Source organism: Panthera onca, chromosome A3 (assembly GCF_046562875.1).
Source record: "Panthera onca isolate mPanOnc1 chromosome A3, mPanOnc1 haplotype 2, whole genome shotgun sequence".
Classification (NCBI taxonomy): domain Eukaryota; kingdom Metazoa; phylum Chordata; class Mammalia; order Carnivora; family Felidae; genus Panthera; species Panthera onca.
In genome coordinates, this window is record NC_138341.1 from 34,670,000 (window position 1) to 34,697,795 (window position 27,796).

At 39.7% G+C, this 27,796-nt stretch overlaps 1 protein-coding gene and 1 long non-coding RNA gene across 3 annotated transcripts in view; both read left to right on the forward strand.

The window, feature by feature from the left end:
• LOC144615958 (uncharacterized) overlaps positions 1 to 2,985 on the forward strand; it is a 61,096-nt gene extending 58,111 nt beyond the window's left edge. Inside the window, exon 7 of the long non-coding RNA XR_014137405.1 lies at positions 1,916 to 2,985. This is a non-coding gene — a long non-coding RNA (uncharacterized LOC144615958). The remainder of the gene's footprint in view (positions 1 to 1,915) is intronic.
• Positions 2,986 to 11,474: 8,489 nt separating this feature from the next.
• EML4 (EMAP like 4) overlaps positions 11,475 to 27,796 on the forward strand; it is a 160,291-nt gene continuing 143,969 nt past the window's right edge. For both annotated transcript variants that reach the window (XM_078444776.2, XM_060653455.3), the window contains exon 1: positions 11,475 to 11,786. Coding sequence is in view for 1 of the 2 variants with exons in the window: in XM_060653455.3 (XP_060509438.1) it covers positions 11,762 to 11,786 (25 nt within the window). In the remaining variant the exon portion in view is untranslated. The remainder of the gene's footprint in view (positions 11,787 to 27,796) is intronic.

Consider the following 27,796-nt stretch of genomic DNA (forward strand, 5'->3'; position numbering starts at 1 on the left):
GGACAATAGTAAATTAATGTGGATGAGAAATTGTTTTGTAAGGAATGGTAAGTATATCAGCTTATCATACAAAGAGACTGAGTAGTGGCGTACTGGGGATAGTGGTGTGGGGTGGGGAAGGAGCAGGTAACTAGTGGAGAGTCTAGGAAATCAGGTTCTCCGGCTGAAGGAGGAAGGGGGAGGGAGGACTTGATAACCCTGGCTTGCAAGCAAACTCAGGTACCCGCAATTCTACAAATGGGCCCCTTTGCCATTCTTCAGTTCAAGTTAATTTTCTGCTTTTGCTCTTCTTTTTTCACCGAACAAATATTTATTGAGCACTTGCCACAGTACCTTTCTAGGAACTGGGACTAACAGCGGTGAAGAAGACAGACAAAATCCTGCCAAACTTCTTTAAACGTTTCATTTATTTTTGAGAGAGAGAGAGCGCACTGGGCTGGGGCAGAAAGAGGGGAGGACAGTTGATCCAAAGTGGGCTCTGCGCTGACAGCAGAGAGCCCGATGCAGGGTTTGAACTCATGAACCTTGAGATCATGACCTGAGCCGAAGTCGGATGCTCAACGGATGAAGCCCCCGCAGGTGCCCCAAACTTCTTTAAACTATGGCCTCTATTTTCTCCTTCTGCTTTCACACTACCCTCTCAGTCTTCACTTCACCCCCCTACAACCTGGTATCTTTTCCCACCATCATGATGAAACAGCTCTCTAAAGACCAGTGACCTTCTAATCACTATAACCAATGACCCTTTCTCAGTTCTCATCTTCCTTGGACTCTAGTATTTAGTACCGCCTGATTCCCATCATTTTTTTTAAGCCTTGGCTCCTTTGGGTTCTGTGATATGGCACTATTTTTAATTTGTTTCCTACAACTGTTACTGTTTTTTTCTCAGATTCCTTCTCTTGCCTCCTAAGTAAATTTTGGTGGCCCCTCAATCCTACACTCTGCTTATTTCATTTTCTCTCTCTCTCAGATATTTTCCCTTGATGATTCCTCATGGCTTATATCTCTGGCTCTCTTTAGAAATATCCTGAATCTATATTCCCAGACCCAGCCATCTCCTTAACCCTAACCCCACATTTTGAGCCGTGTGCTGGAGGCTTCCATCTGGGGGTGTGGGCATGATGCTAGCACAGTATGTTTAAAAGTAAAGGCAATGTTTGTACCACTCAGGGTTCTCAACTGCAAACAACAGAAACCCACTTTGGCTAAGTCACACAGAAAATGAATTCACCGGGAGGATATCAGGTGGCTCACTGGGCCAACAGGGAAGCCAGAGGACCAAGCATGGAAAACGGGCAGGAACCCAGGCAGTCTAGGGCACAGAGAGCATGGCCAAATTCACCCCACAGGAGGAGTCTGTTGAGGACGCTACCTTGGAGCTGGCTGTCCCCCCCGTTTCCCCTGCCTCCCCCACGATCAGGGCTGGACTTCGATTTCTCAACCTGACTTTCAGTGTGGTGCCTAACTGCTAGTTTTTGTATTATTCCCCCCAATTTAAAAAGCTGAGCTTGGGCTTCTAGTTGGTCTAAGTCATGCCAAAAATGACCTCTAATTCTCTTCAGCCTCCCATAAAAGGAAAGAGATTCTGACGCAGGCCAAGAAAAAAATGCAATTAACAATCATTTTTTATTTTTTAGAATCACTTCATTTCTTTAAGCTGCCACTTGCATTTAATGCTGACATCATTCTATCCATCACTAGGAACTGCACCTTAGTAATCTCCTTTACTCCACCTCTCCCTCAGCTTCCGAGGCAGTCATCCAGGTCTGTGAGGGTTTTGTTTATTGTGCATTCATTTGTTGTTTTCCTTCACACTCTTTTCTTCTTGGACCTTTCTGCAGCTACCTCTCCACTGCAATAGCCTCCTAATTGCATGCCCCACTTTCAATGCCTCCTCCAATTTATCCACCCACAGGTTAATTTTTCTGTGACAACACTTTGATCATATCACTTGCTGCTAAAACTACATTGTTGATAGATGTCTCAGCCTGGCATCCAAGGATCTTCACAACAAGAATCCCAAGGAGACCACGAGGCAACTGGGGTGGTGAAAATGCTTGACCTTCAGATGCAGATTGACATGGGTTCAAACCCTGATTTTCCCACATTCTAATTGTATACTCCTGAGGCTCCTTTTTTTGGTCTGAAAAGTGAGGGTAATAAAACATATCTCCTAGGGCATTCAAAAGCTCTTTGAAAGTCAGAATGGTGTTGTTAATAATTTGCATCTAGGTTGCAACACCAACCCACAGATGCTTATGCTGGGCAATATTCAATTACAGACCTGTCTGATTCAAAACCTTAAGTCAGTTGCCATCAATGTGGTTTTAATGCAGGCAGGCTGGGATCAGTATTCTACATGTTTTGGGGGCTGGCAATCTAACCATCATTTATAGCATTGTTCCTGATTTCAAACAGCTGACTTACAAATGACCTTTTGGAAATATTTTACTTGCAAGTAGAGAACTTCCTGTGTTATTAATTTTGAGAGTTGAATTTCCCCGATTGGCTGCTTTCCACTATAACATTGCTCTTTTAAAGTATTTCCCTGCAGAATTTCAATTTTGTGAGAGGCTGCTATGAATTCCTTGTGGGGGAAAAAGTGTACAGTTTTGGTGGACAGATGAAAATTATTGGTTGTCATGTCTAAGGTTTGCCCAACATCCAAGAAATGTGGTGAAGCCCTAGCACACAGAAATTTTGAAGCTGGTTCTACAATCTCAAAAAGTTTTAAGCCCCACTTCATGGTGTAAATGCTCAGTTGGCACCAGGAAAATTTAACTCCACAGCCCAGGCTGGGTCTCTTCTCTCTGCCAGTTGTGAATGGCACCATCAGAGCAATTAACATTAACATGTGTCCACATCCATTCCCTCACTCTTGTATCCACACAGCAAACCCCCTCAGTGAGGCAAGTTTGGCCATCCCCGCAGGATAGATTTCATTCACATAAGCTCTTGCCAAGAATTTACAGGACTGCTAATTGCTTGATTCTTTTCTGAGGTCAGTAAGTCTGGAAAGTCTTAGGTGAAAGATAGCAATCATGCCAAGATTAGTAAAACAGTTATTTAATAAGCATGATATTTTAAACCAGTCTCTGCAGATACAGTTTGCGGGTGAATGTGTGAATTAATATGCGCTGCAACATATTTTCTTTTTGTTTTTGCATCTTTAATGATTTGTAAAAAGGAACGCATTTAGGATATTATTAAAATCATATAGAAGTCAAATCCCTTGTATCTCTCTCTACCTTTGCCTTCCCCCACCCAATGTTATTTCCTAGAGGCAATTACTGTTTAACAATTTGGGGTATCTCCTCCAACACTCTTTGTTTTTTTCCCTTGCAATAATCTTAAAGTTATCCCTGGGCATGCTTTATGGTTAGAACCCGAACAACACTGCCATTTAGCCTCTTACAGATTTTGGAGCTCTTTCACACACTGCTTATGTTAAACATAGAAGCTCGCTCTTTTTTCCAAAAGGAAAACTTTTAAGTTTTTTTTTTCCTCTATAATACTTATGTTCATGTGGGCAATCTATACAATTCCTTGACTATTGGGTTTAGTCTTTAAAATGACATTAGGACAACAAGGGGCACCTGGGTGGCTCAGTTGGTTAAATGCCCGGCTCTTGATTTCAGCTCAGGCTGTGATCTTGCAGTTTGCAGGATCGAGCACTGACAGTGCAGAGCCTGCTTGGAATTCTCTCTCTTCCTCTGTCTCTGCCCCCCCCCCGCCCCCCGCTTGTGCTCTGTCTCCCCCCCTCTCTCTCTCAAAATAAATAAACAGGAAAAAAAAATTTTAATAATAAAATAGGGGTGCCGGGGTGGCTCAGCCATTTAAGCTTCCAGCTTTGGCTCAGGTCATGATCTCATGGTTCATGGCTTCAAGCCCCCCTGTTGGGGGTGCTGACAGCTCAGAGCCTGGAGCCTGCTTCAGATTCTGTGTCTCCTTCTCTCTCTGTCCCCAGCTTGTGCGCTCTCTCTCAAAAATAAACAAACATTAAAAAAATAAAATAAAATAGAAATAATAAAATAAAATAACATTAAGACAATGAAATAAATGGAGTGGAAAACCCAACATACTTTTAAAAACTAAAAACAACACAAAAAACACTTCATTATTCTTGACTGACACTTTTTTTCCCCTAAAGGTTGTTTTACTGTAAAACAATAAAGAAAACACTGACATGAAATCATTTAAGTACCTGATCCTGTCCAACCATTAAAAGGATGTCTTTTTGCCTTGGCCTCAACCAACTGGGAAATAATATTGCAAGAATTCGGGCGTAGGAGGTGTATTCTGGGCTGGGGCTTTTGGCCACTTAAGGAATCAAGTAGAACCTTCCTCTTCCTGGGAATGTCCCACTTTTGAACAAGAACAGATAGGTAAAAACAGCAACATTTAAACTGCTCAGTTTTAAATGTTATTACTTTGTAAAAATATTTTTTCCCTCCCTTCCTTTTCTCCATTTGGTATCAGAAAAAGTTTTATAAACATCATGAAACTGATTTGGCTGTAAATGGAGTTAAGGTACCAAAACGAAGTGGAGCGAAAAACCCAAGGCACAAACAGAAAACCCTATGTAAACCCTCAAGTGTGGTCTTAGGGGTTTACAGTCACAGGAACAGTCAACTCAACCCCCGTGCAACGCGACTCCTTGGAGAGCTGTTGGATCCACACCAACGACACAGGGGACCGCAAACAATGTATTCTTAGACTGACACTGAGAAAACAAAAGTCAAGAAGCCAAGAGAGTTTATAGTTACCTTTCAAGGTCATCTGGCTAATTAGAACAAAACAAACAAATCAGTATGTAAATCTTTCATTTTTCTTCAAATCTTTGACAATAGGTGTTGTATGTCTTTAAAAGTATTGTGAAACTGCTTCAGCCATAAACTCTTTTTGACATAGAGGGGAAGGTAACTATGCAGAGTCAAGCTTCTATGTACGAAGAGAATGTTTTAAATTTGTATTATTTGATATAGCTATAGTTGGCCTTTTGCAATAATTGGCCTCCTGAAAAATGGCATATATTTTACATTTGCCTGAATTAAATAGCACTTGAGGGGCTGAAAGTGAGGGGGAGGGGAGTTCTGTACTGAAAATAATCTAAAGGGGCACCTGGGTGGCTCAGGCGGTTAAGCATCCAACTTCGGCTTAGGTCATGATCTCACGGTTCATGAGTCTGAGCCCCATATCGGGCTCTCTGCTGTCAGTAGGGAGCCCACTTAAGATCCTCTGTCCCCCTCTTTCTGTCCCTCCCCCACTCTCTCTTTGTGTGTGTGTGTGTGTGTGTGTGTGTGTGTGTGTCTCAAAAATAAATACGTTTAAAAAAAGAAAATAATCTGAAGATAAATCCTTTGAAGAATCTAAATGCCTATCCAGTAATTGGTAATTATATAGTAATTATATAGTATATTTGGGTTGTTATGTGTGTTTGATGATAATGTCCAGCTAAATTTTCATTTTGAAGGATTTATGTTCAATCTTCCATTTTATTATGGCAGAGTTTGTCAGATCTAATTTGGTAAATATAAAACAGAAAAATTAATACTGGCTGCTTTAAAACAGTTGGGCATTGGTTGTTGAAATAATGTATTCAGATTGACTAGTTTTCAGAGTTCTTCTATGTTTGTCCAATATTAATAAATATTTATTGACCAGCTTCTCTGTAATAGGCCCTGAGTATAACAGTTTAAGCAAAAACAGACACAACACAAGCCCACTTATAATAATAACAGCAGCTAATACCATGTACTTACAACATAGTGGGCCCTGTGCTAAGCGCTTTACATGTATTATGTAATTGTATCTTCTCAATTACTCTAAGAATTAGAAATGGTATCATCTTCATTTCACAGATGAAAAAACTGAGGCACAGAGAGAGTGTTGCATACCTACCAAGTGGTAGCATTGGGATTTTAGTCTAAGTAGTATGATTCCAGAATCTGTACTCATCACCATGGGGATGCACTACCTCTCCTATATTCTAAAAGCTCTCCTGGGGCGCCGGGGTGGCTCATTCGGTTAAGCGTCCGACTTTGGCTCAGGTCATAATCTCGCGGTTTGTGGGTTTGAGCTCCGCATCGGGCTCTGTGCTGACACCTCAGAGCTGGAGCCTGCTATGGGTTCTGTGTCTTCTTCTCTCTCTGTCCTTCCCCCACTTGTGCTCTGTCTCTCTCTATCAAAAATAAATAAACGTAAAAAAAATTAAAAACTCTCCCTGTGCTATATAATATAATGGGTGAGGCATTTATTGAATAATCATGGAAGTAAATGAAAAAGTATAACTCTGATAAGAGCTATGAAGATAAGTATGGCAGGAACTCTTTGGCTAGCTGTCACCAGAATGTTTCTCTTTTCCTTCTGCTTACAAAGTTAGGCTGTACTTCCCAGCCTCCCTTGCAGTTAAGTGTGCTCATGCACCTAAGATGTGGCCCGTAGAATGTGGGTAAAAGTGACAGGCATACTTCCAGGGCTTCCAAGCTTCCTGATTGATCCTCTATGTTGTTCCACTACTACTCCCATTCACTAGCTGGAAAAAGTACAGTCCAAGATAGAAGCCTGGGTCCTTGAGTGACTTCATGGAGCAGAGTCCCCCAATGGTCTGCATTGGATAGTGATAAGAGTGAAAACATTTGATTATATTAAGCTAACAGAAATTTGGGGATTGTTTGTAAGAGCAGTTAGCTTATCTTGACTCACACAGAAAAAGAAACCTTGAAGTTGAATGATGCAGAAGGAAAAAAAAATAACTCAAACATGTGACCTTGAATTCATAATTAGCTTGGAGATGGTGTGTAAACAACAACTGGAGGTAGAATTACCTGACAACTTTGTTATGTCATGGCAAAAAATTTGCTACAACTGTTGCCTGTGCAGCTCAGAAGGTAGCACACTACTTGCCTAGTAAGCCTATAGCTCTAGAGGAAGTTTTTTGGAAAGAGCTAGAGTAGTAATGTGTGTTGGCTACTATTTGCTATCGTTAGTGAAGTATGACAAGAAAGAGAAAAACTCAAGCAAGAATTGGCTGATTTGGAAATGGAAATAAAAGAGACTTAGAGAAGTTCAGAAATTTGGAAGCTAGAAGATTAGAAAGCTGACTACTTCTAGATACCCAGATAAGAAACAAAATGTTAAAAACCTTTCAGCAGCAAAGGTCCATTTAGATCCAGTCTACAGCAATGGTTTGATTAAGAGTGTGGTCTTCTCGGGGCGCCTGGGTGGCTCAGTCGGTTAAGCGTCCGACTTCGGCTCAGGTCATGATCTCACGGTTCGTGGGTTCGGGCCCCGCGTCGGGCTCTGTGCTGACAGCTCAGAGCCTGGAGCCTGTTTCAGATTCTGTGTCTCCTCTCTGTGACCCTCCCCCGTTCATGCTCTGTCTCTCTCTGTCTCAAAAATAAATAAACATTAAAAAAAAAATTAAAAAAAAAAAAAAAAGAAAAAAAAAAAAGAGTGTGGTCTTCTCAAGTACCTGGGTGGCTCAGTCTGTTAAGCGTCCGACTTTGGCTCAGGTCATGATCTCATGGTTTGTGGGTTCGAGCCCCATGTCAGGCTCTGTGCTGACAGCTCAGAGCCCGGAGTTTGCTTTGGATTCTGTGTCTCCCTCTCTCTCTGTCCCTTCCCTGCCCGTGCTCTGTCTCTGTTTCTCTCCCTCTCTCAAAAATAAATAAGCATTAAAAAAAAAAAAAAAAAGAGTGTGGTCTTTTCATCCAAGTCTAATGGCTTGAATTAGCCCCCACCCCCATTAAATTCAGAGAGAGAGGAACTGGTAAAGGAAAGGAAAAATATAAATCATACTTGAGAATTATGTGTAGAAAAGAAGTATGGGTGTGGTTATTGGCACATGTTGCTCACTGGAAGAAAACAGATCAGAAGCCTACCAAGTTTTTGAGGGAATCATGTTCTCAAAGAAATCCTTTGATTATTTGAGTCGGAAATAACCTTTGGATCTCATATTTGCACCAGGAAGAAGTGAGCCGAACAGCCTGTGAGGAAGGTGTGTTCCTCAACACCCTGTCACAGAATAGCAAAGCCAGAGGCCATGGAGTATAACGAACAAGGAAATTCCTTGGAAAGAAGAGTAAGATTTAAGTGAGGAACTTGCCTTACCCTTCATAATGCTTATCCCAGCATTCTGGTTATGTAAGCATTATGCTTATCCCAGAAATCTGGAATTACTGTAGACAAATGGTCACTATATTTCTCCTCCCAGTTGTCCTTTTTCTGAATGAGCATTTATTTCATTTTTCCTGTCTTTGCCCATATATATATATATATATATATATATATATTTATATTTATATTTATATTTATATATATAATTACAAATATATATATAAATATAAATATATATATATGTTTGGGGGGGTTGCTTCACTAGTTAGGATGAGCATGGGCTAATTTTGTAAAAATAAAGGTAACTGAAACAGAGGCTGATTTATCAAGAACTTAAAGAAACTTAAGCTCTAGAGGTCTCTCCCAAGGCTTTTCCAAGGCCCTGGGAAAGTGTCTTTCCACTACAATCTCTCCTTTGTCACATTTCCCTTTATGTCAGGTGGTGTTGGAGTGGCCTCGGATAGTTTCGGTATATGGCTAAGAGAAAGCCGAGTTGAAGATACATTTAATGTCAGGCTTAATGAGACATACTTACGTGGGTTACAGTCACATTTAATTAAATTATTGCTGGCTGCCTTTGTTTAGCAATAGATTCCAGGAATATTCCTATGGGCCATTGCACTGATTTGCCCAGCATCCTGTCATGGAGGTGGTAGGACTAGGGGTCATAATATGCTATGAACATACGGCTAGCACTGAAAGTGTGTGGGTCTTGTGGGAGAAATAAGGTTTGAAACATAAAAAGCCAGAAGTTAGCCCAGGGGATATTCTTCTAATCATTATATACATGATATATATTTGGTTCTCATTGATGTCAAATAAAATAGAAGTTCAGTCAGGAATATATACTCAATAATAAATACAGTATGCATAATTTAAAATTCACCATACATTTTATTTATTTTCTTTTTTCTTTTAAATTATTATTTTTTAAATATTTATTCATCTTTGAGAGAGAGACAGAGACAGAGGGAATGAGTGGGAGAGGGGCAGAGAGAGAGGCGGGGACAAATGATCCAAAGCAGGTTCTGTGCCGACAGCAGCAAGTCCGATGCGGGGCTCGAACTTACAAACTGTGATATCATGACCTGAGCCAAAGTCAGATGCTCAACTGACTGAGCCCCCAGGCACCCCTACTTATTTTATTTTTTAAAATGGGAATCGCATGAAATAGAATTCATCAGAATTCCTGCATCAATACTAGAAACAACCTGTACTATGTGTGCAAAGTGGTTTTTTATGCATTCCAACTACATCCCAATAATAAGACAACTTTGACAAACCATGCTAGAGGAAAAACTAAATTATCTTTTTTATCCTCTCTTAAAAAGTTATTTAAAAAGCACTGTCATGTTCATAACACTGATCTCATGGACCTGGTGTAACACTGGAATAGGGTTAGGTGTATAAAACATCTGGATATAAAACCTGTTATATAGCAGGATCCCCGTAAAAGATATCTATTAAGAAAAAAGAATCGTTGTCATATGAAGAAATAATCAGAGTATGCAACCGAGAAATTTAGTAAAAAACAAATTGGAGTTAACATCCAGTAATTAAATGTTATATTTCTTGATTTTGTAAGATTTGTAGTATTTGTAGGCTTCTTAAAATGTGTAATCTGTTGTGATTTTTCTCTAAATAAATACTCCATTTAACCTAATTTTATACATTTATGTATACATATATATATGAATATATATATATAGATAGATAGATAGATTTTTTTTTTTTAGAAGGGCCCCACCAATAGTAAAAGCTTCGGGCTGCACAAAAGGTGACTCCTTCTCTGAATTAAAAAATATATATCTGTATACTAGTATATCAGTGGAAGTCCTTATTCTTTTAATTGACCTAAGGCAGAGAGTATAGCTTGCAGACACAGAAGACCAGCTGTCAGAACTGGGGCTTCTCAAACATTAAGTGGTTAGGCTTAATAGGAACTTACAGATATAAAAATGCCCATAGTAGGTAAATAATTTAATTTTGAAACAGGAGGAAACTCTGGATACCATTTAGTCTGTAACCTCAACTAATCTTGGCTGCCTAATGGCCTGTCTCTACGTGGTATGATATTCAGAAGACATATAGGTCTGATATCCAAAAGGGACATGAAAAGTAATTTAGGGAGGATTTTTAGGGGGGATTTTGAAAGAGGCACCCCCGAGGGCTGGGGGGAGAAGTATGCTGCAATACAGAAACAAAATGTTTAACAATCCTTTTAACCATCTAATTCTAAGTCCCTCTCATTATGGTAGTTGCTAACCTCCTTTTTCTCATCTCCCTTCTTCAGGCTGTCCCTTTCACCTGCAACCTGTCTAGAATGACTCTAATTCCTCCCTCTCTATCTCAGCTCTTAATTGCTTATACCTCAATTTAGTTGATGAGCACCTCACAGTTCTCTTTATTACTCTGATCCACACAACCAAGTCCCAAGAGGAACTTTGGAAACCACTGGAAGGTCTTCAGAAGGATGAAGAACAGGGTGAGCAGGGGAGACAGGAGGATGATGAAGGTTGTGTACATCATTTGGTTACAAGTCCAGTCCTTCCCTTTGCAAATGAATAAAGTGAATCCCAAATAAGTTTAGAGACTTGACGCTCACCTTACTGAGTCACATGGAATTGGGCTGAGAACTCAGGCTTACTTTACTAAAACCCTTTGTTAGAGTTCATTAGTAGGCAGTCCTATGTTATGCCCTGTAAGGGGTTGCTTTGCAACTCTGGTGCAAAGAACATCAGGGGAAGTAAGGAAGTCTGAGTTCTAGCTCTGCTTCTCCATGACCTTGGGCAGATCACCTTTCTAAGGCTCAGTGTCCTCCCTGAAAAGGAGGCAAGGGTCTTGTCCAGCACTAACATTCCTTGTCTCCAGTTTGTCTTGAGCCCTAGCATTGGTGGTGGCCTTGAGTTAGGAACACTTGCCCCATATATCCCCTACTGGGACAGAAGGAGAACCCGAGGAAGGGAATCCTCCCACATCTTGGTTGCCTCCTTGGTGTCCTCGTAGGACCCACGGGGTTACCATCTTTTGTCCAAGGGGTTCTAGACTTGGGCTCCAGGGGTACTCCGCAGGCTCCCTGGGGGCTACGAGAGAGAGTCCCTCGATGCTCCTGAGAATCTCAAGCCTGAGGCCACCCCTTATCGCCACCTATTCGTAACCAGCTTCAAGACCCAAGTCCTACGCCCTCGGCAGGACCACTGCGCAAGCGCAGCCACTATTCCGGCTCCAGGAGGCAGGAACCCGAGGCCGAAGCAAGGTGAGAAGGAAGGGTCGACAAGCCCCCGCCTCCGTGTTGTCACGTGGGAGGCGGAGTCGGAAGCGTGACGGCGTGCGCGGGGGCGGAGCTACCGCTGCGCGCGGGCGCGGGGGCGGGGCGCGGCGCGGCGTTCACGGCTGCTGCCTGGGAGGGAGGCCGGGCAGGCGGCGGAGCGGTGCGGCTCTCAACCTGACGGAGAAGTGGCCCGGGCGGCCGCGGCTGACTGTCCCGGGGCGGACGGACCGACGGACGACGGAGGCGGGGGCTAGGAGTCGAGCCGGGCGACCTAGAGAGTGAGCGGGTCAGGCTCAGCGTTGGCCAGTCTGTCGGTCCGCTGAATGAAGTGCCCGCCCCGCTGAGCCCCGAGCCCGGCGCTTTCCCCGCAAGATGGACGGTTTCGCCGGCAGCCTCGGTGAGTACGGCTGGGGACTCCTCCGGCTTCTGCGCAGGGTGGGAGCCTTGTTCTGTACAAACACAGCCCAGGCCCTGCTCTCCACCCTGCCCCTGGGGATGGTAGTAGTTCCACTGCACATGTTCCCCTCGAGGCTGCCGCCCCTCTACTGGCTCTGGTGGACTCAGAACCCCTCCCCTCCCCCATGCCCAGCCCTCCCCAGCAAGACCCTCCCTTCCTCCCAGCGTCCCCTTCAGTGCAGGGCCCTCCTTCCCCAAAGTGGAAACCCCCTCTCTCAGAGAGCCCCCCCCCCCCCAGTAACTCGTACACCCCTCCCATACACTCACGGCTCCCCCCACAGACCCATCTTCAGGGTTGGAGCACCCCTTTCTGAAACCCTGACCTCGCTTCAGGGCACAACATTCCTTCCCCTTTCCACATACTGAACTCTCTTTCAGAGTGGAGGCACCCCTCACCCACGCAGAGGGTCCCTTTTTAGGGTACGGACCCCCATTCCCTCTTCAGGAAGAGGGCACCCCCCCCCCCTCAGTCTTCACTTTAAATTTGGAGGCTGCTTTTAAGTATCTTTCGGTGTCTGACAACTTCCCTTCTCTCCTTCCACTTCTCTGAACATTTTGCAGTGGTGGAGAGAACTAGAAGCACTGAAGCATCATTTGCTTAATACAGGAAAGGAAGAGGTGCATGTGTGTTGGGGGACCCTCTTTAAAAGAAGAGTGAAAGCAGAAGTATTTTCTGGCTCTGCGAGCATGCTGGGGAGAAGTAATCCTGCCCAGTGAATCCATAGGAAAGGGGGCCTCTGTCAGGGAAAGAAAGGATTCTCCATTTTTGGAATATGTTGTCTTTGTGGAATGGAAGAGGTTATTAAGTAGGCTGCAGTATCCTTCCAGTGTTCCCTTTCACCAGAATAAAGGTAGTAAATTTTGTAACTAAGGGAATCAGAACTAGAAGCTGGTACTCAACTGCCCTATAATCTGTGTCTGGAATTACTATTCTTTGAGGCCATTGGAATCTGGTTACTGTAAAGATTGAGCTCAACTGTTAGGATGGTGAGAGAAACAGTTTCTGCTTTGGCTGATTCTGCAGTTATGTGATACCTGCTGCTGGATTTATATTTTCAGTGTTTTATGTGGAGGTAGTTTGTCTTCAGAAGCCTTTCTTTTGCATTTCTTGATAATAAATCCCTGCTTGGTGAGTGTTCATGGATCAGTGCATGATCTGGCCATAGGCCATACTTTATTCAGCCATGTTGGGATTAGATGAATTTTTTAAATCTAAAGTAAAAAAGTTAGTCGAAGAGCATTGGACCCATTACTGGTATTAAATAGTAAAAACCATAATTTTGGCCCTGACCCTCTATGGGAAGAAAAGAAAAACACACACTAGAGTGCTTTGAGAGTGGAAATCCTAAAATAGGAGACAACTGAGTGTTTCTCTTTCCTCCCAAAGGCACCTGTTGCCCATTATCTAACCTTTGATGTCTTATAATTCCTTACATAGTGAGGTTGTTTCATTCTTGACTCCTTTTAAAGAGGCATCAATTTTTCACTGCTTTTTAATTTTTTTTTTTTTTTAAGCCTCATGGGTGCATTTATTCGCTAAGCATGACTGAAAGACTTGTCCTATATGTTCACAAAGAAGTGATCGTATGCTAGGGCAAAAATTGAGCATAGTGGGAGATGTTGTGGGACTGAGATATCGCTGCATTGTTGGCTCCTCAGCTTTTAGGAATGGTGGGTGACTACTCAGTAGAAATCCGCCTTTATTTCTTTTCTTTTTGATTCCAAGGACTTGTGGAAGGCTTGCCAAGGCTTCATTTTCTCTAAGTGTTTTGAGGGACTCTTTCTTACCAATTGGGGGCACTTAAGTTTATTTTGAAACAGTAGATACGCCTTGTTAAATAACTTTATCCCTTCTTATCCAATTCATGAGGCAACTGATATGAGAGATTGGACTGTGAAGATCAACCGTTGTTGGGGCTTCACTTTTCATAGAGTTTTATAGCGGACCCCAACGGTAGATATTTTTTGTATTCATTTGATGCCGTCCTTGAGTGGATGAGACTTTTCTTTAGATATGGTGTTGATCAGCTGCAGGGGAGATGCCTCTCTCTAAAGAGAGGAACCTCTGTCAACAGAGAAGGAAAGAAATGGTTCCTGGAAGTATTTCTGAAGCTGCTCCTGATGAAGCTAGTTTTCAACAGGAGTTCTGTGCTTTCTCTTTCTGTCCCCCTTGTAAGAGCAAAACTAGGCCCCATCTTAATTGAAACCTCTAAGGGATGAGGGGTGGGGGAGGGGTAACGCTGGTATATTTTACTGGTAGTCTTTAAACAGAGCTTTGCTTAGCTCTTGCCAAATTGCTTGTTTCTGTTCCCTGCAGTTCATTTAGTCTAGAGCTTACATTGATCCTTATTTTATCATTAAGAGAGCCATGAATGTAAAGGCAAGCACTTGTATTCTAGAAGGTGTTTAAAACTTTTTTTTTTAAACTAAACAATTCGAAACATGTGAAGTTCCTCTGGGGCCACAAGTATTGAAAGCATTTATTTATTCTCAAGGAGGTATACATGTATATCTCCTTTTGTATACCAGATGGGTTCTTGAAAAAAAAATGTGAGAAAACTACACTTATATAAGCAGAAAAGTTAGGTGCTTTATAAACAGAATGATTCCAGAGAAGCTGATTATTTAAGGGAGTCTTCTGCTGAATAATAAGATCCATTTGTAAAGTGGAAATCTTAAAATTCAAACTGTACCCATAATGGTTGAGTGTTTAGATAAGGAAAACACTATTATATGCATTTTATAAGATGTACAATGGCAATTAAAACTGTAGTGGTTTTTGAAATTGTTGAGAGCAGTGTTAGGGGATTGGTTATGTTATATGTGTCACATTGAAATTATATACCTGTTGTATTACTTTTTGTTTTACATAAAAAGTAAAGGATGCGTTTAATCTCTGCCGCCGCTGAATTTTAGGCAGTTTGGCTGGCAGGTGCTTGTACTCTGGAATTTCCCTTAGGCATAGAATCTTTTAGTTCACAGACTATGGTAATTTAAAAAGGCAGCTACTTTGGAAACAATTAAAAAAAAAAATTAGGGTGGGGGGGGAGTACCCTGAACAATCTATCTTGATATCCTGCCTTCAAATTACTACACACACACACACACACACACACACCCACTTAGCCCTCCCACCCCGCGCCCAGACTTACTTAGGTGCATTCATCCTTAGTCTTTTTTAGCATCTCTTTTTCATAACAAAGGTATTTTTTTTAATGTTTAATTCATTTTTGAGAGAGAGACAGAGCATGAGCAGGGGAGGGGCAGAAAGAGAGGGAGACACAGAATCCGAAGCAGGTTCCAGGCTCTCAGCCGTCAGCACAGAGCCCAACGTGGGGCTTGAACCCACGAACCGTGAGATCATGACCTGAGCCGAAGTCGTATGCTGAACCAACTGAAACACTCAGGCACCCCACAAAGGTTTTAATTTTAAGACTTTTATCTTGGAATTAGCCTACGGGTTTGTCAGTGCTTATACTTAAAAAAAAAAAAAAAAAAAAAAAGCCTGTAGTTAACCGTATCAGTTTTAACGTTCTGCTCCAAAGGTTAAAAAACAAAACTCAAAAGTTTTTAAAAATAAAAATGTCAGTAAATGAAAGTAGGGTTAGTATCTGTAAGAAATCTTACATTTTGGGACAGGGTATATGAACAAACAATAGCAGTGTTCTTCCATTTATTAAATATTTTAAGAAAACAATCTTAACATCACAATATTAGAACTATTTTCATCTCATATATACTCTTAAAGAAACAGTGCAGTATGTGATTTTTAAGTATTAATCTAGTCTTAAGCACTGTTTATTCACATAAAAATGTTTCTCATACAATATTGGGGAACTTTTTATTTATTAGTTGTCTCTTGAAGGGCTGAAAATAGGCTTAAGTTATATAAGAAATGAATAGTAACTCTTACATGGTTACTACAACATCTGTGACATGAGCTTAGAGTATTTCTTAGTATGCATGTGGGTTAGTACCTGTTTTGTGACCAGTACTGTACTTGGTTGTTCTTATGGGAAGGACAAATATAAGACATGCTTCTTGTCCTTTAGGAGTTTACTCTCTGGTTTTAAATAGATACCCAGAGATGTTTAAGCATGAGGAAGGACCAGAAATGGGACTAGAGAGGAGAAACACCATTTAGAATGCTGTGCTATGTATAAAGCATGTAACTTCCGAGACAGAACATGTGGAGATTGCTAAATGTACCTCTATAGAGCCTGGCTTTTTAAGACAATGAAATAATTTATTTAGCTGTCCAAATACAGGGAGTGAAATTACTAGGTCTTTTCCACCTTATGTTTGAGTAACATGTAGGAAAAGTATTGTCTTAATTTTATGTCTAGGAGTCTATTTCTATAGCATGTAAAACTTCAGTATTCCTAAGAAATTTGAGAAGAACATTTTTATTTTGAAATGGGTAGGTTCTAAGACTTTTAATAAGTCTAAGGAAGTAATCCACTTCAGCTATAACCTCAGTATGGAAGATTCTCAAATCTGGAGTTTATTTCTGTATCTGTGTATGATCTCTTGTCCTGTAATTTTAGCTCTCTCAGACTATTATAATGTCTTAAGATTGCATATTGCTTTATAATTTACAAGTACTTTATCTCACTTAATCTTCACACTAATCTTGGGAGAGAAGAAATTATTCTCCTTTTATAGATGAGGAAACAGGTTCAGAGAGTTTGTGATTTTTTAAAAAAAGACTATTTGAATCCAGGTGTTTCTTTTTCCTTTCTTACTTTTTTTTGGGGGGTGGCTAATTTGTTGACTTTGTATCCAGTGAAAACACAATACAAAGAAGAAAGAAAAATAAATGATCTTTCCTTTAGCTCATCTGTATGCAGCCGATGTTAACATGTTGATATACTTGTTTTTAGTCTTTTTCTATGCCTAATTTTTTTTTTTTAATGTTTATTTATTTTTGAGAGACAGAGAGCAAGAGCGAGCAGGGAGGGTCAGAGAGAGAGGGAGACACAGAATCCGAAGCAGGCTCCAGGATCTGGGCTGTCAGCACAGAGCCAGTGCGGGGCTTGGACTCATGGACCGCAGGATCATGACCTGAGCTGAAGTCGGACGCTTAACTGACTGAGCCACCCAGGCACCCCTCTATGCCTAATTTTTTACACAGTTAAAATCATACTATAGATCCAGTTTTGTTGTGCTTTTGTTTTTTTGCTTTTTTTGGATACTGACCATTTTTTTCCACTTGAACTCCGATTTTTCTTTTTCTTTTTTTTAAAGTTTGTTTTGAGAGAAAGTGCAAGTGGGGGAGGGTAGAGAGCCGGGAGAGAGAATCCCAATCAGGCTCCACACTCTCAGTCTCAGCATGGAGCCAATCTCAGGGCTCAAACTCACAAACTGTGAGATTATGATCTGAACCTAAACCAAGAATGGGACACTTAACTGACTGAGCCACCCAAGTGCCCTGAACTCTGATTTTTCTGATGGAGTTCAATATTCTTTTCTGTACCCTACTACTAACTCTTTATAACCTACTCCTGCATCTAACATATCCTGAATCTGAACTCCTCTTCCTCTAAATCAGCTTCTTTTCCTTATTATCCATTGTCTGTATCATCCAGCCTTGAAATATCAGAACCATGTTTGATCCCTTGCCATTTTTGCCTGCCACATTAAAATGTCTTCTGGGACTTTTCAATTCTTGTCCCCTTTTCTCATCCCTTGCTTTCCTTTTCCCCAGCTACAGTTCAAGTACTTAATTATTCCATGTTTGGATTATTGCATAGCCTAAAGAATTTCCACCTTGTCCAGTTTATTTTATATGGGGTCGGAGGAGGGGGGCTTCAGGTTAATATTCCTAAGGCAATGCTATGATTGTGCCATACACTCTCTCCGCTTCATTGCCCTGATGACCGAATTCAAACAAGTTAGCCTTGTTCTCTAGGTCCTCCATTATCTCCTTGTACAGTCTTAAGCTCTGGCCAAAGATGACCTGTGTCTTGTTCCCCAAATTTTGGTGCTTTTTCATCCCTGTGACTATTTCTCAGTACCCTTCAAGGCCCAACTCAAATACTGTTTCCTTTCTAAATGCCTTTCCTTGTTTATTCCCTTTCATTCATTCCCAGCCCAAAGTACTGAACTGTTATCCTAAGAGCATTCTTAGGGGACTTATCACGGGATATTTCTTCTTATAAGGTAGAAATAATTATGACGAGTCTTAGAATTATTATTAGTTTCTCCAGCCAAATTATAAACCCGTTGAAGACTAACACTCTTGTGTGTCTTTGAAAGCTCACAGCACAACATTGGAGATTTTATGATCCAGCAAAATGTGGGGAAAAAATTAGGGGACCAGTATATGATGGACAACTTACAACTTTCACTTTCACCATTGTTTCATAAAAGAAAGAGCTTTTGAAGATGAAAAAATTATATACAATCTCAGAATAGAGTCCTTTAAAAAAATCACTCATTGTGTTCTTGTTTTTCTTGTTTCACCTGGAGTGAAAACTTTGTCCCAGACTTTGTTGGGAATCTAATCTGGTAAAGAACTCCATGCCAGGTTCTAGGGTAGCGTTTTTCTTTCTTTAAAAAAAAATTTTTTTTTTAATATTTGTTTATTTTTTTGAGAGAGAGAGCGTGGGGGGGGGGGGGGCAGAGAGAGAGAGAGACACACACACACACACACAGAATCTGAAGCTGAGCTGTCAGCACAGAGCCCCGACACCAGCCTTGAACTCACAAACTGCAAGATCATGACCTGAGCCTCAGCCGCTTAACCCACTGAGTCACCCAGGCACCCCTAGGGTAGTGTTTTTCAAATGTAGTTCTTGTGCATGACTTATAATTATGGACTTAGAAATTTATTTGGGATCAAGACCAACATTGAGAAGAAAAAGGAGGAGGAGGAAAAAAAAAAAGATTATAAGATATCAATGCTTCACATGATATCGCTTCAAGAAGCTTTTCATTTCGGTTGTGTATGTTTGCTGTAGGTTGCAGTGTAAAATTTATTTCTTACTATGGGTCACAGTCAGATGAAATATATACTTTTAGTGGCTGATCCTGATCTTTGAGAGACTAAGTGAGAAGGTTGACATCCATATGAAAAGTTGGATGAACATCAGAAGTGGTTGTAATAAACTGTGTGCTCTGTTTTCCAAAAGTTTTTAGGATCTGGATATAATGATTGGAATATAGTTAGTATCAATAGCAGTAAAATATATCTATAGTTCTAGCATCAGTGTAATTCAGGCAAACTCAGTATGTAGAAATATGGTTTTATAAAACTGTTAGGCTAGGGTATATTTTTTACTTTGCAGAAGGATTCACCATGTTGTGTTTTTTAGCTTTCCTGATGAAGTTGTTTGTGTCTTGACTGGTTCTCCACCTCAGTAGATATTCGAAATCTATCCAGTCTTTGGTGACGGGGGGTGCCTAGGCAGCTCAGTCAGTTGAGTGTCTGACTCTTGATTTTAGCTCAGGTCATGATCCCAGGGTTGTGGGATTGAGCCCCATGTCAGGTTCTGCAGGGAGTGAGCATGGAGCCTGCCTTAAGATTCTCTCTCTCTCTCTCTCTCTCTCTCTCTCTCGTCCTCTTTCTCTGCCCCTCTCCCCAGCTCACTTCTCTCTCTCTCTCTCTCTCTAAAGAAAAAAAAAAATGTATATTCGGTCTTTAAGCCATGGCTCAAATACATTTTTTTCCTAGAAGCTTGGCCTAATATTCTAGTCTTGCACTCAAACCATTGTATTGATGCTCCTAAAGTAGAGGAAGTGAGCACTACACCTGAGGGACCTGGGAGTATAGCCAATCATTGATAGATAACTAAATCTAAGGCGATATTTGATGAGGAGCAGGTTGTTTTGCATAGTCTTAAATATCTCCCCATATATTGCTCTTTAATTTCAAAGGGGGAAAAATAGTAACTCTATACTCTACACTCTATAGTGGTGAAATCAGACACTACCTTAAGCATGTGATCAAAATGAATAGCACTAGTGGACATCGTGTGCCTCTGAATATAATGTCCTGAGAACAAATCGTTTATGTAGTTCTCCATCCACGAATGGATAACCTGAATCTAATCTTGAGTGAACTCCGAATTGGGAAGCATCCTGTTTTTTTTTAAATGGTGGAAAGACTGGTTTTGTGGTTTTTTTGTTTGTTTGTTTTTTTAATTACACAAAGAAAGGCTGTGGAATGTTCGGATTAAAGGAGAGTAAAGAGACATGACAGCTATTGCAATATGTGATCCTAGACTGGATCTTACAGTAGAAGGGAAAATGCTATAAAGGGTATCATTGGATCATTTGGCAAAATTGGACTATGGATGGTAGATAAGATAAAATTGGACTGCAGATGGCAGATTAGATAAAAACCTTTACTGAAGGTTTTCACTATCCTAAGGTTATGGAAGGGAGTATTTTTTTTTTTTTTCCTTAGGAAACAGAAGTTTTTAAGGATAAAGAGCCATGGTATATGTAAGTTATTCTCAAATGGTTCAGAAAAAGTTATGTAATATGTATGTGTGTTTTTTAGATGTATATCTGTATTTGTAATGCATGTGCATAATCACGTATATGTATATGCAAGGAGGGAGGAGGCTCATGTGCGAATAAAGATGAGTAAAATGTTAACAATAGGTGAAATTGGTAAAAGCTGTATGGCTATTTTTTGTGTTATTCTTGTTCTTATAGCTTTTCTGTAAGTTTGAAATTACTAAAAAATCATATGAACTTTGCATTAAATTCCATAATACAGCATTTTAAAAGTATAGAAATGTCTCCTCTCTCTGAAAATTCCAGGCAAACTCATGGGATAAAACTGTGGCTGTAAGAATATGTTCCATGTATATCATGTGGTTTCCTTTTATCCCTAGGTCTCAGTTTGAGAAACATGCCTTTGGGCCTGAGGCAGCTGTGGTTCAAATTTAGCCGACAGACATGTTTTGTTTGGCACTTTTGAGTGTTTTAAAAATTGGGAAATTTCACATAAAAATCTGGGTCTCTGGTTTCTCTTGAAAAAATGGAATGATCTTGCCCTTGTGGGCTTGCATTCCACATGATCTATATATGCACGAAGTGGTATGTCAGATAAGCAGCCTCAGTCCTTACCTTACACCTAGCTTGTTTCAGGTATTTTATTGCCTGACCTCTGTAGGCATGTATTTGCAACATTACTCTAGCCCAAGATGTGGTGGGGTGTCGGTCTTCATGCTCATAACATTTTGAGAATTTAGTTGTTGAACTTAATTATATATAACTTTCGGGGCACCTGGGTTGGTTGAGTGTCTGACTTCAGTTCAGGTCATGATTTCATAGCTTGTGGGTTCGAGCCCCATGTCGGGCTCTGTGCTGACAGCTTGGAGCCTGCAGCCTACTTCAGATTCTCTCTCTCTCTCTCTCTCTCTCTCTCTCTCTCTCCCTCTCTCCCTCCTTCTCTCCCTCTCTCCCTCTCTCCCTCTCTCTCCCTCTCTCCCTCTCTCTCCCTCTCTCTCCCTCTCTCTCCCTCTCTCTCCCTCTCTCTCCCTCTCTCTCCCTCTCTCTCCCTCTCTCTCCCTCTCTCTCCCTCTCCCTCTCTCTCCCTCTCTCCCTCTCTCCCTCCCTCCCTCCCCCCCTCCCCTTCCCCCACTCGCGCACACTCTCTCTCTCAAAAATGAATAAACATTAAAAAAATGTTTTATATATAACTTTATATACATCCTATAAACAAAGTCATTCTCCTACATAACCATTCTACAGCTAAGAAAAGTAGGAAATTAATATTGATACATTACTACTATCTAATCCTCAGACCCATTCAAATTTTGCTAATTGTCTTAATAATGTCTTTTATAGCAAAAAGATCCAGTTCAGAATCAAATATTGCATTTAGTTGTCATGTCTCTTTAGTCTTCTAGTTGTCTAGTCTTTTCTTGGGTTTTATGATCTTGATACTTTATAAGATTACAGGCCCGTTGTTTTGTAGAATGTTCCTTAATTTGACGTGTCCTCCTGATTCAATTCAAGCCCTGCATCCTTGGCACAAATGCCACAAAGGTGAAAAACTGTATTTTGTTTCATTGCATCCTGTCACGTGGCACATATCTTTGAAATGTACTATTACTGATGACCACTTTGATCATTTGATTAAGGTGTTGTCTCTACCTGGCTTCTGCACTGTAAAAGTACTTAAATTTTTTTTGTTGTTATTAGTAAGTATTTTGTAGGAGGTGCTTTGAAACTTTGTAAATATTCTGTTCCTCATTGGACTTTCAGTTTATTGGTTTATTTATCTCTGTATGGACTCAGGTATCCTATTTTTTTCAATGGGTTCTAATCCATTATTTATTTTGATGCTCACATTGGCCCCATTTTGGCTAGTGGATGCCCATTCATGCTAGCTTCTGCATTCTTTTGATATGTTCCCATCATTCTTTTGAGGACTTTCTTGCTTTTTGACATAATGAGATGATGTGGACATAAAATCCAACCCATAACAACATGCATATCTATTTTATATAATTTTTAATAGGGTTCAGATGAGAGTTTGAATTGAGTCTTTAGTTAGCTAACATTTTTTATGTTTTTTAGTAATTTGTAACTGCATAGTGTTTTATCTTACACCTAAAAATTGTGTCAAACCATAGACTAGGTCATTAATGTAAATTAATTTGAAGATATTTGTTAGTGGGAAGTCAGGATTATATTCATTACTATTCTGTAGTATTACTATTACTGTGTTTCAACAGTTGGCAATTATCTTGGAGCAAAGTACTGTTAGGTGCTGTGTATGTTAGGGGGGTTGGGTGAAAGAAAATCTATTTAAGCAGCAAAATCAACCATGTTTTTTTCCTTTACAAAATTGTGATCAATCTTTCCTTCTCAGCAGGTATAAATATAAACTTTAATGCATTGTATTCATTATTTGGACATCTCATCTCCTTAAGCTGTGTATCTAGAGCATAATTTAACTTATTCTTGATGACTGATGGTGGTTATTATGAGCGTCAGTCATGGTTCTTTGCTGTAACACAGCGGTGCCTTCAAGAGCTTTTGTGTAGCGCTGTTTGTTCCATATCCTAAATGACTCTACATAATTATAACTGTCTTCTTTGCTGTTGCTTATCAGCTAGCATCAATGTGCTTTATTGTATTGTTATGAAATCTCACCCATAATATTTGAGTTTGTGACTCTTCTTTCATTATTGGACCTTAAATTTGACAGTAATTTCTTAATATCAGATATCCAGTCACTTTTCCTGAGTGTCTCAGAAGTGTCATTTTACAGTGGTTTTTTTTAAATCAGGATTTAAACAAGATCCATATATTGCATTTGGTTGCTGTGTTTCTTAAGTCTTTTAATATGTATTTCCCTTTCCTTTTTCTTTTTCCTTTGCAATTTGTTAAACTAGACCTTTTGTTCTGTAGAGTTTAATATAAGTGCTGATTGTATATCGTTTGATGTTTTTTAAGCATGTTTCTTTGTCTTCTGTATATTGAAAGTTATGGATTTTTACTTATTTTATGTGTTTCAGCATGTTGCCATTAATCTTTTTTTATGCTCAGATTTTCCCATGATTGACCTGTAGAAGCATCTTTAGATCAACTCCTGAGTCCTAATTCTAGTGGTCTTTGCTGGTTTCCTTGCTTTCTGATGTGACAGTGTTCAAACTTTCTGTTACACTTCTTGCTCCAATTTCTGCGGTCAGCTATTTCTCTAAACATCATTCCTTTGGACACGAAATGGTACTCTAGGCTCTAGAGGTGCTCATTGTTACCGGATTGGTTACTGTTTCCAGTCTAGCCTTTCTTTTGATTCCCAATTTTAAATTTGCTGTGGTCTAGGAAGCCAGATAACAAAGCTGGTTTGACTTATGTGTAAGGATTGTTTTGAATCTCAAAAAAAGAGGAATCTAAAGATCAAGGCCTATGCCTATTGAAATTGCATGGTATAGCACCTACAGGGATAAGATCATACTTAATAAATATTGCTAATGTTGGTGTTATTTGAATAACAGGCTACCACATGTTTTTCAGAGGAAAATAATAGACTTCTGAATGAGGACCTTAATAAAATGCATGAGGTTTTTAGTTCACAAACTTGATTTTATGTATATAGATATATTTAAAACATAGGGTTCAGATAAGTATACATATATGTTAAAAAATTTTTTTAATGTTTGTTTTTGAGAGAGAGAGAGAGAGAGAGAGAGAGAAAGGAATGAGTGGGGGAGGGGCAGACAGAGAGGTAGACACAGAATCTGAAGCAGGCTCCTGGCTCTCAGCTGTCAGCACAGAGCCCTATGCAGGGCTCAAACACATGAACCACAAGATCATGACCTGAGCCGAAGTCGGCCGCTTAATTGACTGAGCCACCCAGGTGCCCCTGTATATATATGTTTTGAATTGTAGACTGTTTATACTTCCAGTATTTTCTTTTGTTAATATTATCTTTTTTTTTTTTTTTCTAAGATAAATCTCTGGCTCAGTGAGATATTAGTGTACTATGGAGTCAAATTATGCTGTATTATTTTTGTCATATTCCATGAGAATGCACTTCTTTTTCCTTTTTAATTTTTTTCCAGAGAATGTATTTTTTCTGACTTTCCAAAATTGATGACTTCCTAAAGTTGAGATGACTTCCCTTTTTAAAACAAAACTGTTTAGTGTTGATATCTTACGTTTTTCCTTAAACCATCTTCTACTCTTGCATGCTGGTCTCGATATCACTACCTTTTGCTGATCTTTAAGTGATAGTGGAATGCTGATGTGTAAGTGACATATATTAGAGCAAATGACAAAATTTGTTTGCAGTTTTCTTTGAGCCATTTGTTCCAGAAAAGTGTCATAACTGAATCCTGTTGGTGAGTGAGTAGGTTGTTTTGTTTTTTTTTTTAACTTTGAAGGATATCCTGTTTTCAGTTAGTTGAGGCATAGCCTTTGATTTTCTTTGACTGCTTTGAGTACCTCTTGGCATTCATTTTATTTCTTTAGTCTCTCCAGTTATAATTAGTGTGGATATGTTTTTGACATAAACAACCATTTCTGAAATTTTAGGATCTAGTTTGTGGATTATTTGCAATAAAGTACTGGGGAACAAAGTTTAGAGTAAAGCAAGATGATTGGGAAAGTAATTAATATTTGACTTCCTGAAATTTTTGTGAATGAGATTCAATGATTATATGCATGCTGAAACACTGTGAAACTCTTCATTTTGGTTCACTAGTGCATACTATAATGGCTAAGTATGTGGGTTTGTGTCTCATGTAGACTACTTTTTTATTTTATTTTATTTTTTGTTTTCTGGTCATAAACACATTCATTAAGTAAATAGAATTTGATTAGCTTCTTTGGATCATACTCTGGGCTAAGTGCATTGGAAAATTGGTGAATGAGACACTTGAAATCCCTGCTCTCATGAAGCTTTTAATTCTGTTGGGGATTCAGGCCATATTTATTCAGGAAATATTTATTGAATGCTTGGTATGTGCTCAGCACTCTTCCAGATATAAACAGAGCCCTATGGAGCTTATAATGTAGGCTTTTAAAATACAAAGTAGTAAGAATTGTGATGATGAAGTATAGGAAGCTTTGGAAACATGGAGGGCTCCTTTAAGCCTCCACCATCCAGCCTTTTTATTGTTGTTTTGTTTCGTTTTGTTTTGTTTTGTGTTTAGAAGCATGTCTTTGTTTAGGGTGTAAGCAGAAAAATAGAGGTCAGGACATAGTAGCACTCCAGCTCTTGGAAATCGCTTAAAGGAATGATATTTACTTTTTTTTTTTTTTTTTGTCCTCCTCCCATATACCTGAGAAAATGACAGGCTACCTACCAATAGAGACCAGTTTGGTTGCAATTTTCAACCTATGCCACTGTTATCAACTGTGTTCTCCTGGTATCATCCTAATTTAAAGCAGTGAATTCTGTGACTTATATCCTCTCTCTGTCACCTGTGTAAGTAGTTTTCTAAGATACTTGCCTTTTCTGTCTTCTTAAAATTTTAGAACATTTAAAACATTTATTTATAGAGAGAAAGCGCAAGTTTGGGAGGTGCAGAGAGAGAGAGAATCTTAAGCAGGCTCCGTGCTGACGGTGCCCTCACAGGGCTCAGACCCATGAACCTCAAGATGATAACCTGAGTCAAAGTCGGTCGTTTAACCGACTGAGACACCCAGGCGCCGTGTGTTTTTCTATGTCTTTGTTGGAGTATGAGTCCTGTGATTGTTAGTTAAGTCTACAGTCTTCAGTATACTTCCTTTAGGAAACAGTCATTGATGCTATACTTCATAGACTACATTTCAAGAAATTTGGTTCAGTTGAATAACTTTTTCAAAGAGGGTAGCAAGGCAAAGACACTAACATTTATTCAGCTGTGATTTAGGAACTATGTCAGACACTTTACATAAATTAATAACTTTCTAAAGGACACAAACGTCTTAATTTAAACTTTAAAAAATACCCTCAAGGGGCGCCTGGGTGGCGCAGTCGGTTGAGCGTCCGACTTCAGCCAGGTCACGATCTCGCGGTCCGTGAGTTCGAGCCCCGCGTCAGGCTCTGGGCTGATGGCTCGGAGCCTGGAGCCTGTTTCCGATTCTGTGTCTCCCTCTCTCTCTGCCCCTCCCCCGTTCATGCTCTGTCTCTCTCTGTCCCAAAAATAAATAAAAAACGTTGAAAAAAAAAAATAAAAATAAAAAATACCCTCAAAAAATAAAAAACCTTAAGTGTGACTTTTAAGTAAATCGAACAAAACTGAACCTGTTATTACAACCTTTACATGGGGATGATGATTATAGTAATATTTGTGAAAGCTTTTTGGTGACTGAAAGCTCCCAAAATGAAAATCTAATAGATCAGCAAATATTTATTCAGCAACTGCTACACACCAGGAATTGTTTTCATACTGGGAATATGTCAGTGAACAAAAGAAACAAAAACCCCTGCTGTATTGAAGCTTACAGTGAAGGGAGATAGACGATAAACAATTTTCATTAAATTATTTACAGTAGGACGTCAATGATCCTGTATAAACATTGATGTCTGCATTGTCAATTATAAACATACTATCCTTTTTTCATAGAATAGATAATGATAGAACCTGTGTGGGGTTTGGTTGTGTCAGATAAGCTTAGAGAAAAGTAATCATGGGGATACAAATCAGGTAAAACATTGACAACTGTACTGAGGCTACTTTGTTATCATACCTGGGCATTTGATCTTATGATAGGGATTTGGAACATACATACTTTTTTATTTTTATTTATTTATTTTACATATATACTTTTTTAGATGTTCATTCTCAGATTCTTAGTCTTTTTGTTTCATCATTCATATTTAAAATTTTATTGTTTACTATAGTATTTTTTAGTATTTGGACATGTATTTCTTTCAGTTTTAACATTTTTTCTTGTGGAAGAATTTTGATTGTATTTCTATAAAATCTTATATGTAGTTTTTTACCAGGTTAATTACTATAGGTTTGTCTGTTTATCAGCCTAGATTCAGGACTCCTATGTATTTACTCAGGAGAATTCCCAGGATGCAGCAGAGCTCTCCAGACAGCTGTTTGTGGGTGGTGGTGATGGTGGAGGCAAACAGTGGGTTGTGTGATCAGGATGAGGTCACCTCTTTCACCTTCTGGCCCTCTTTCTTTCCGGACTTTAACACCTACTTTGGTACTTAGAGTAGTTTGGGCTGTTTGCTGTGCTCTGAACAGTTGTTTGGTAGTAGCACCTATAAGATGATATTAGATGTTTTTTGGACAGAACTCACAGGGATATGACTCTGTCATGACAACAACAAAGAAGTCATTTCGGTAGTTTGAAAACCACTGATGTGGTTTTAAATGTTCTGATCCACTTTAGGCAATTGTTTTGATGTCTACAAATGAATGTTTTAGCTTTTGATCTTTTCATACTCTGATTTACCCTGCATATGGCCACCAGATTCTTCTTTCAGTATATCAACATTTTGTTATTACCGAGCTTAAAAACTTTTTATCATTTCCA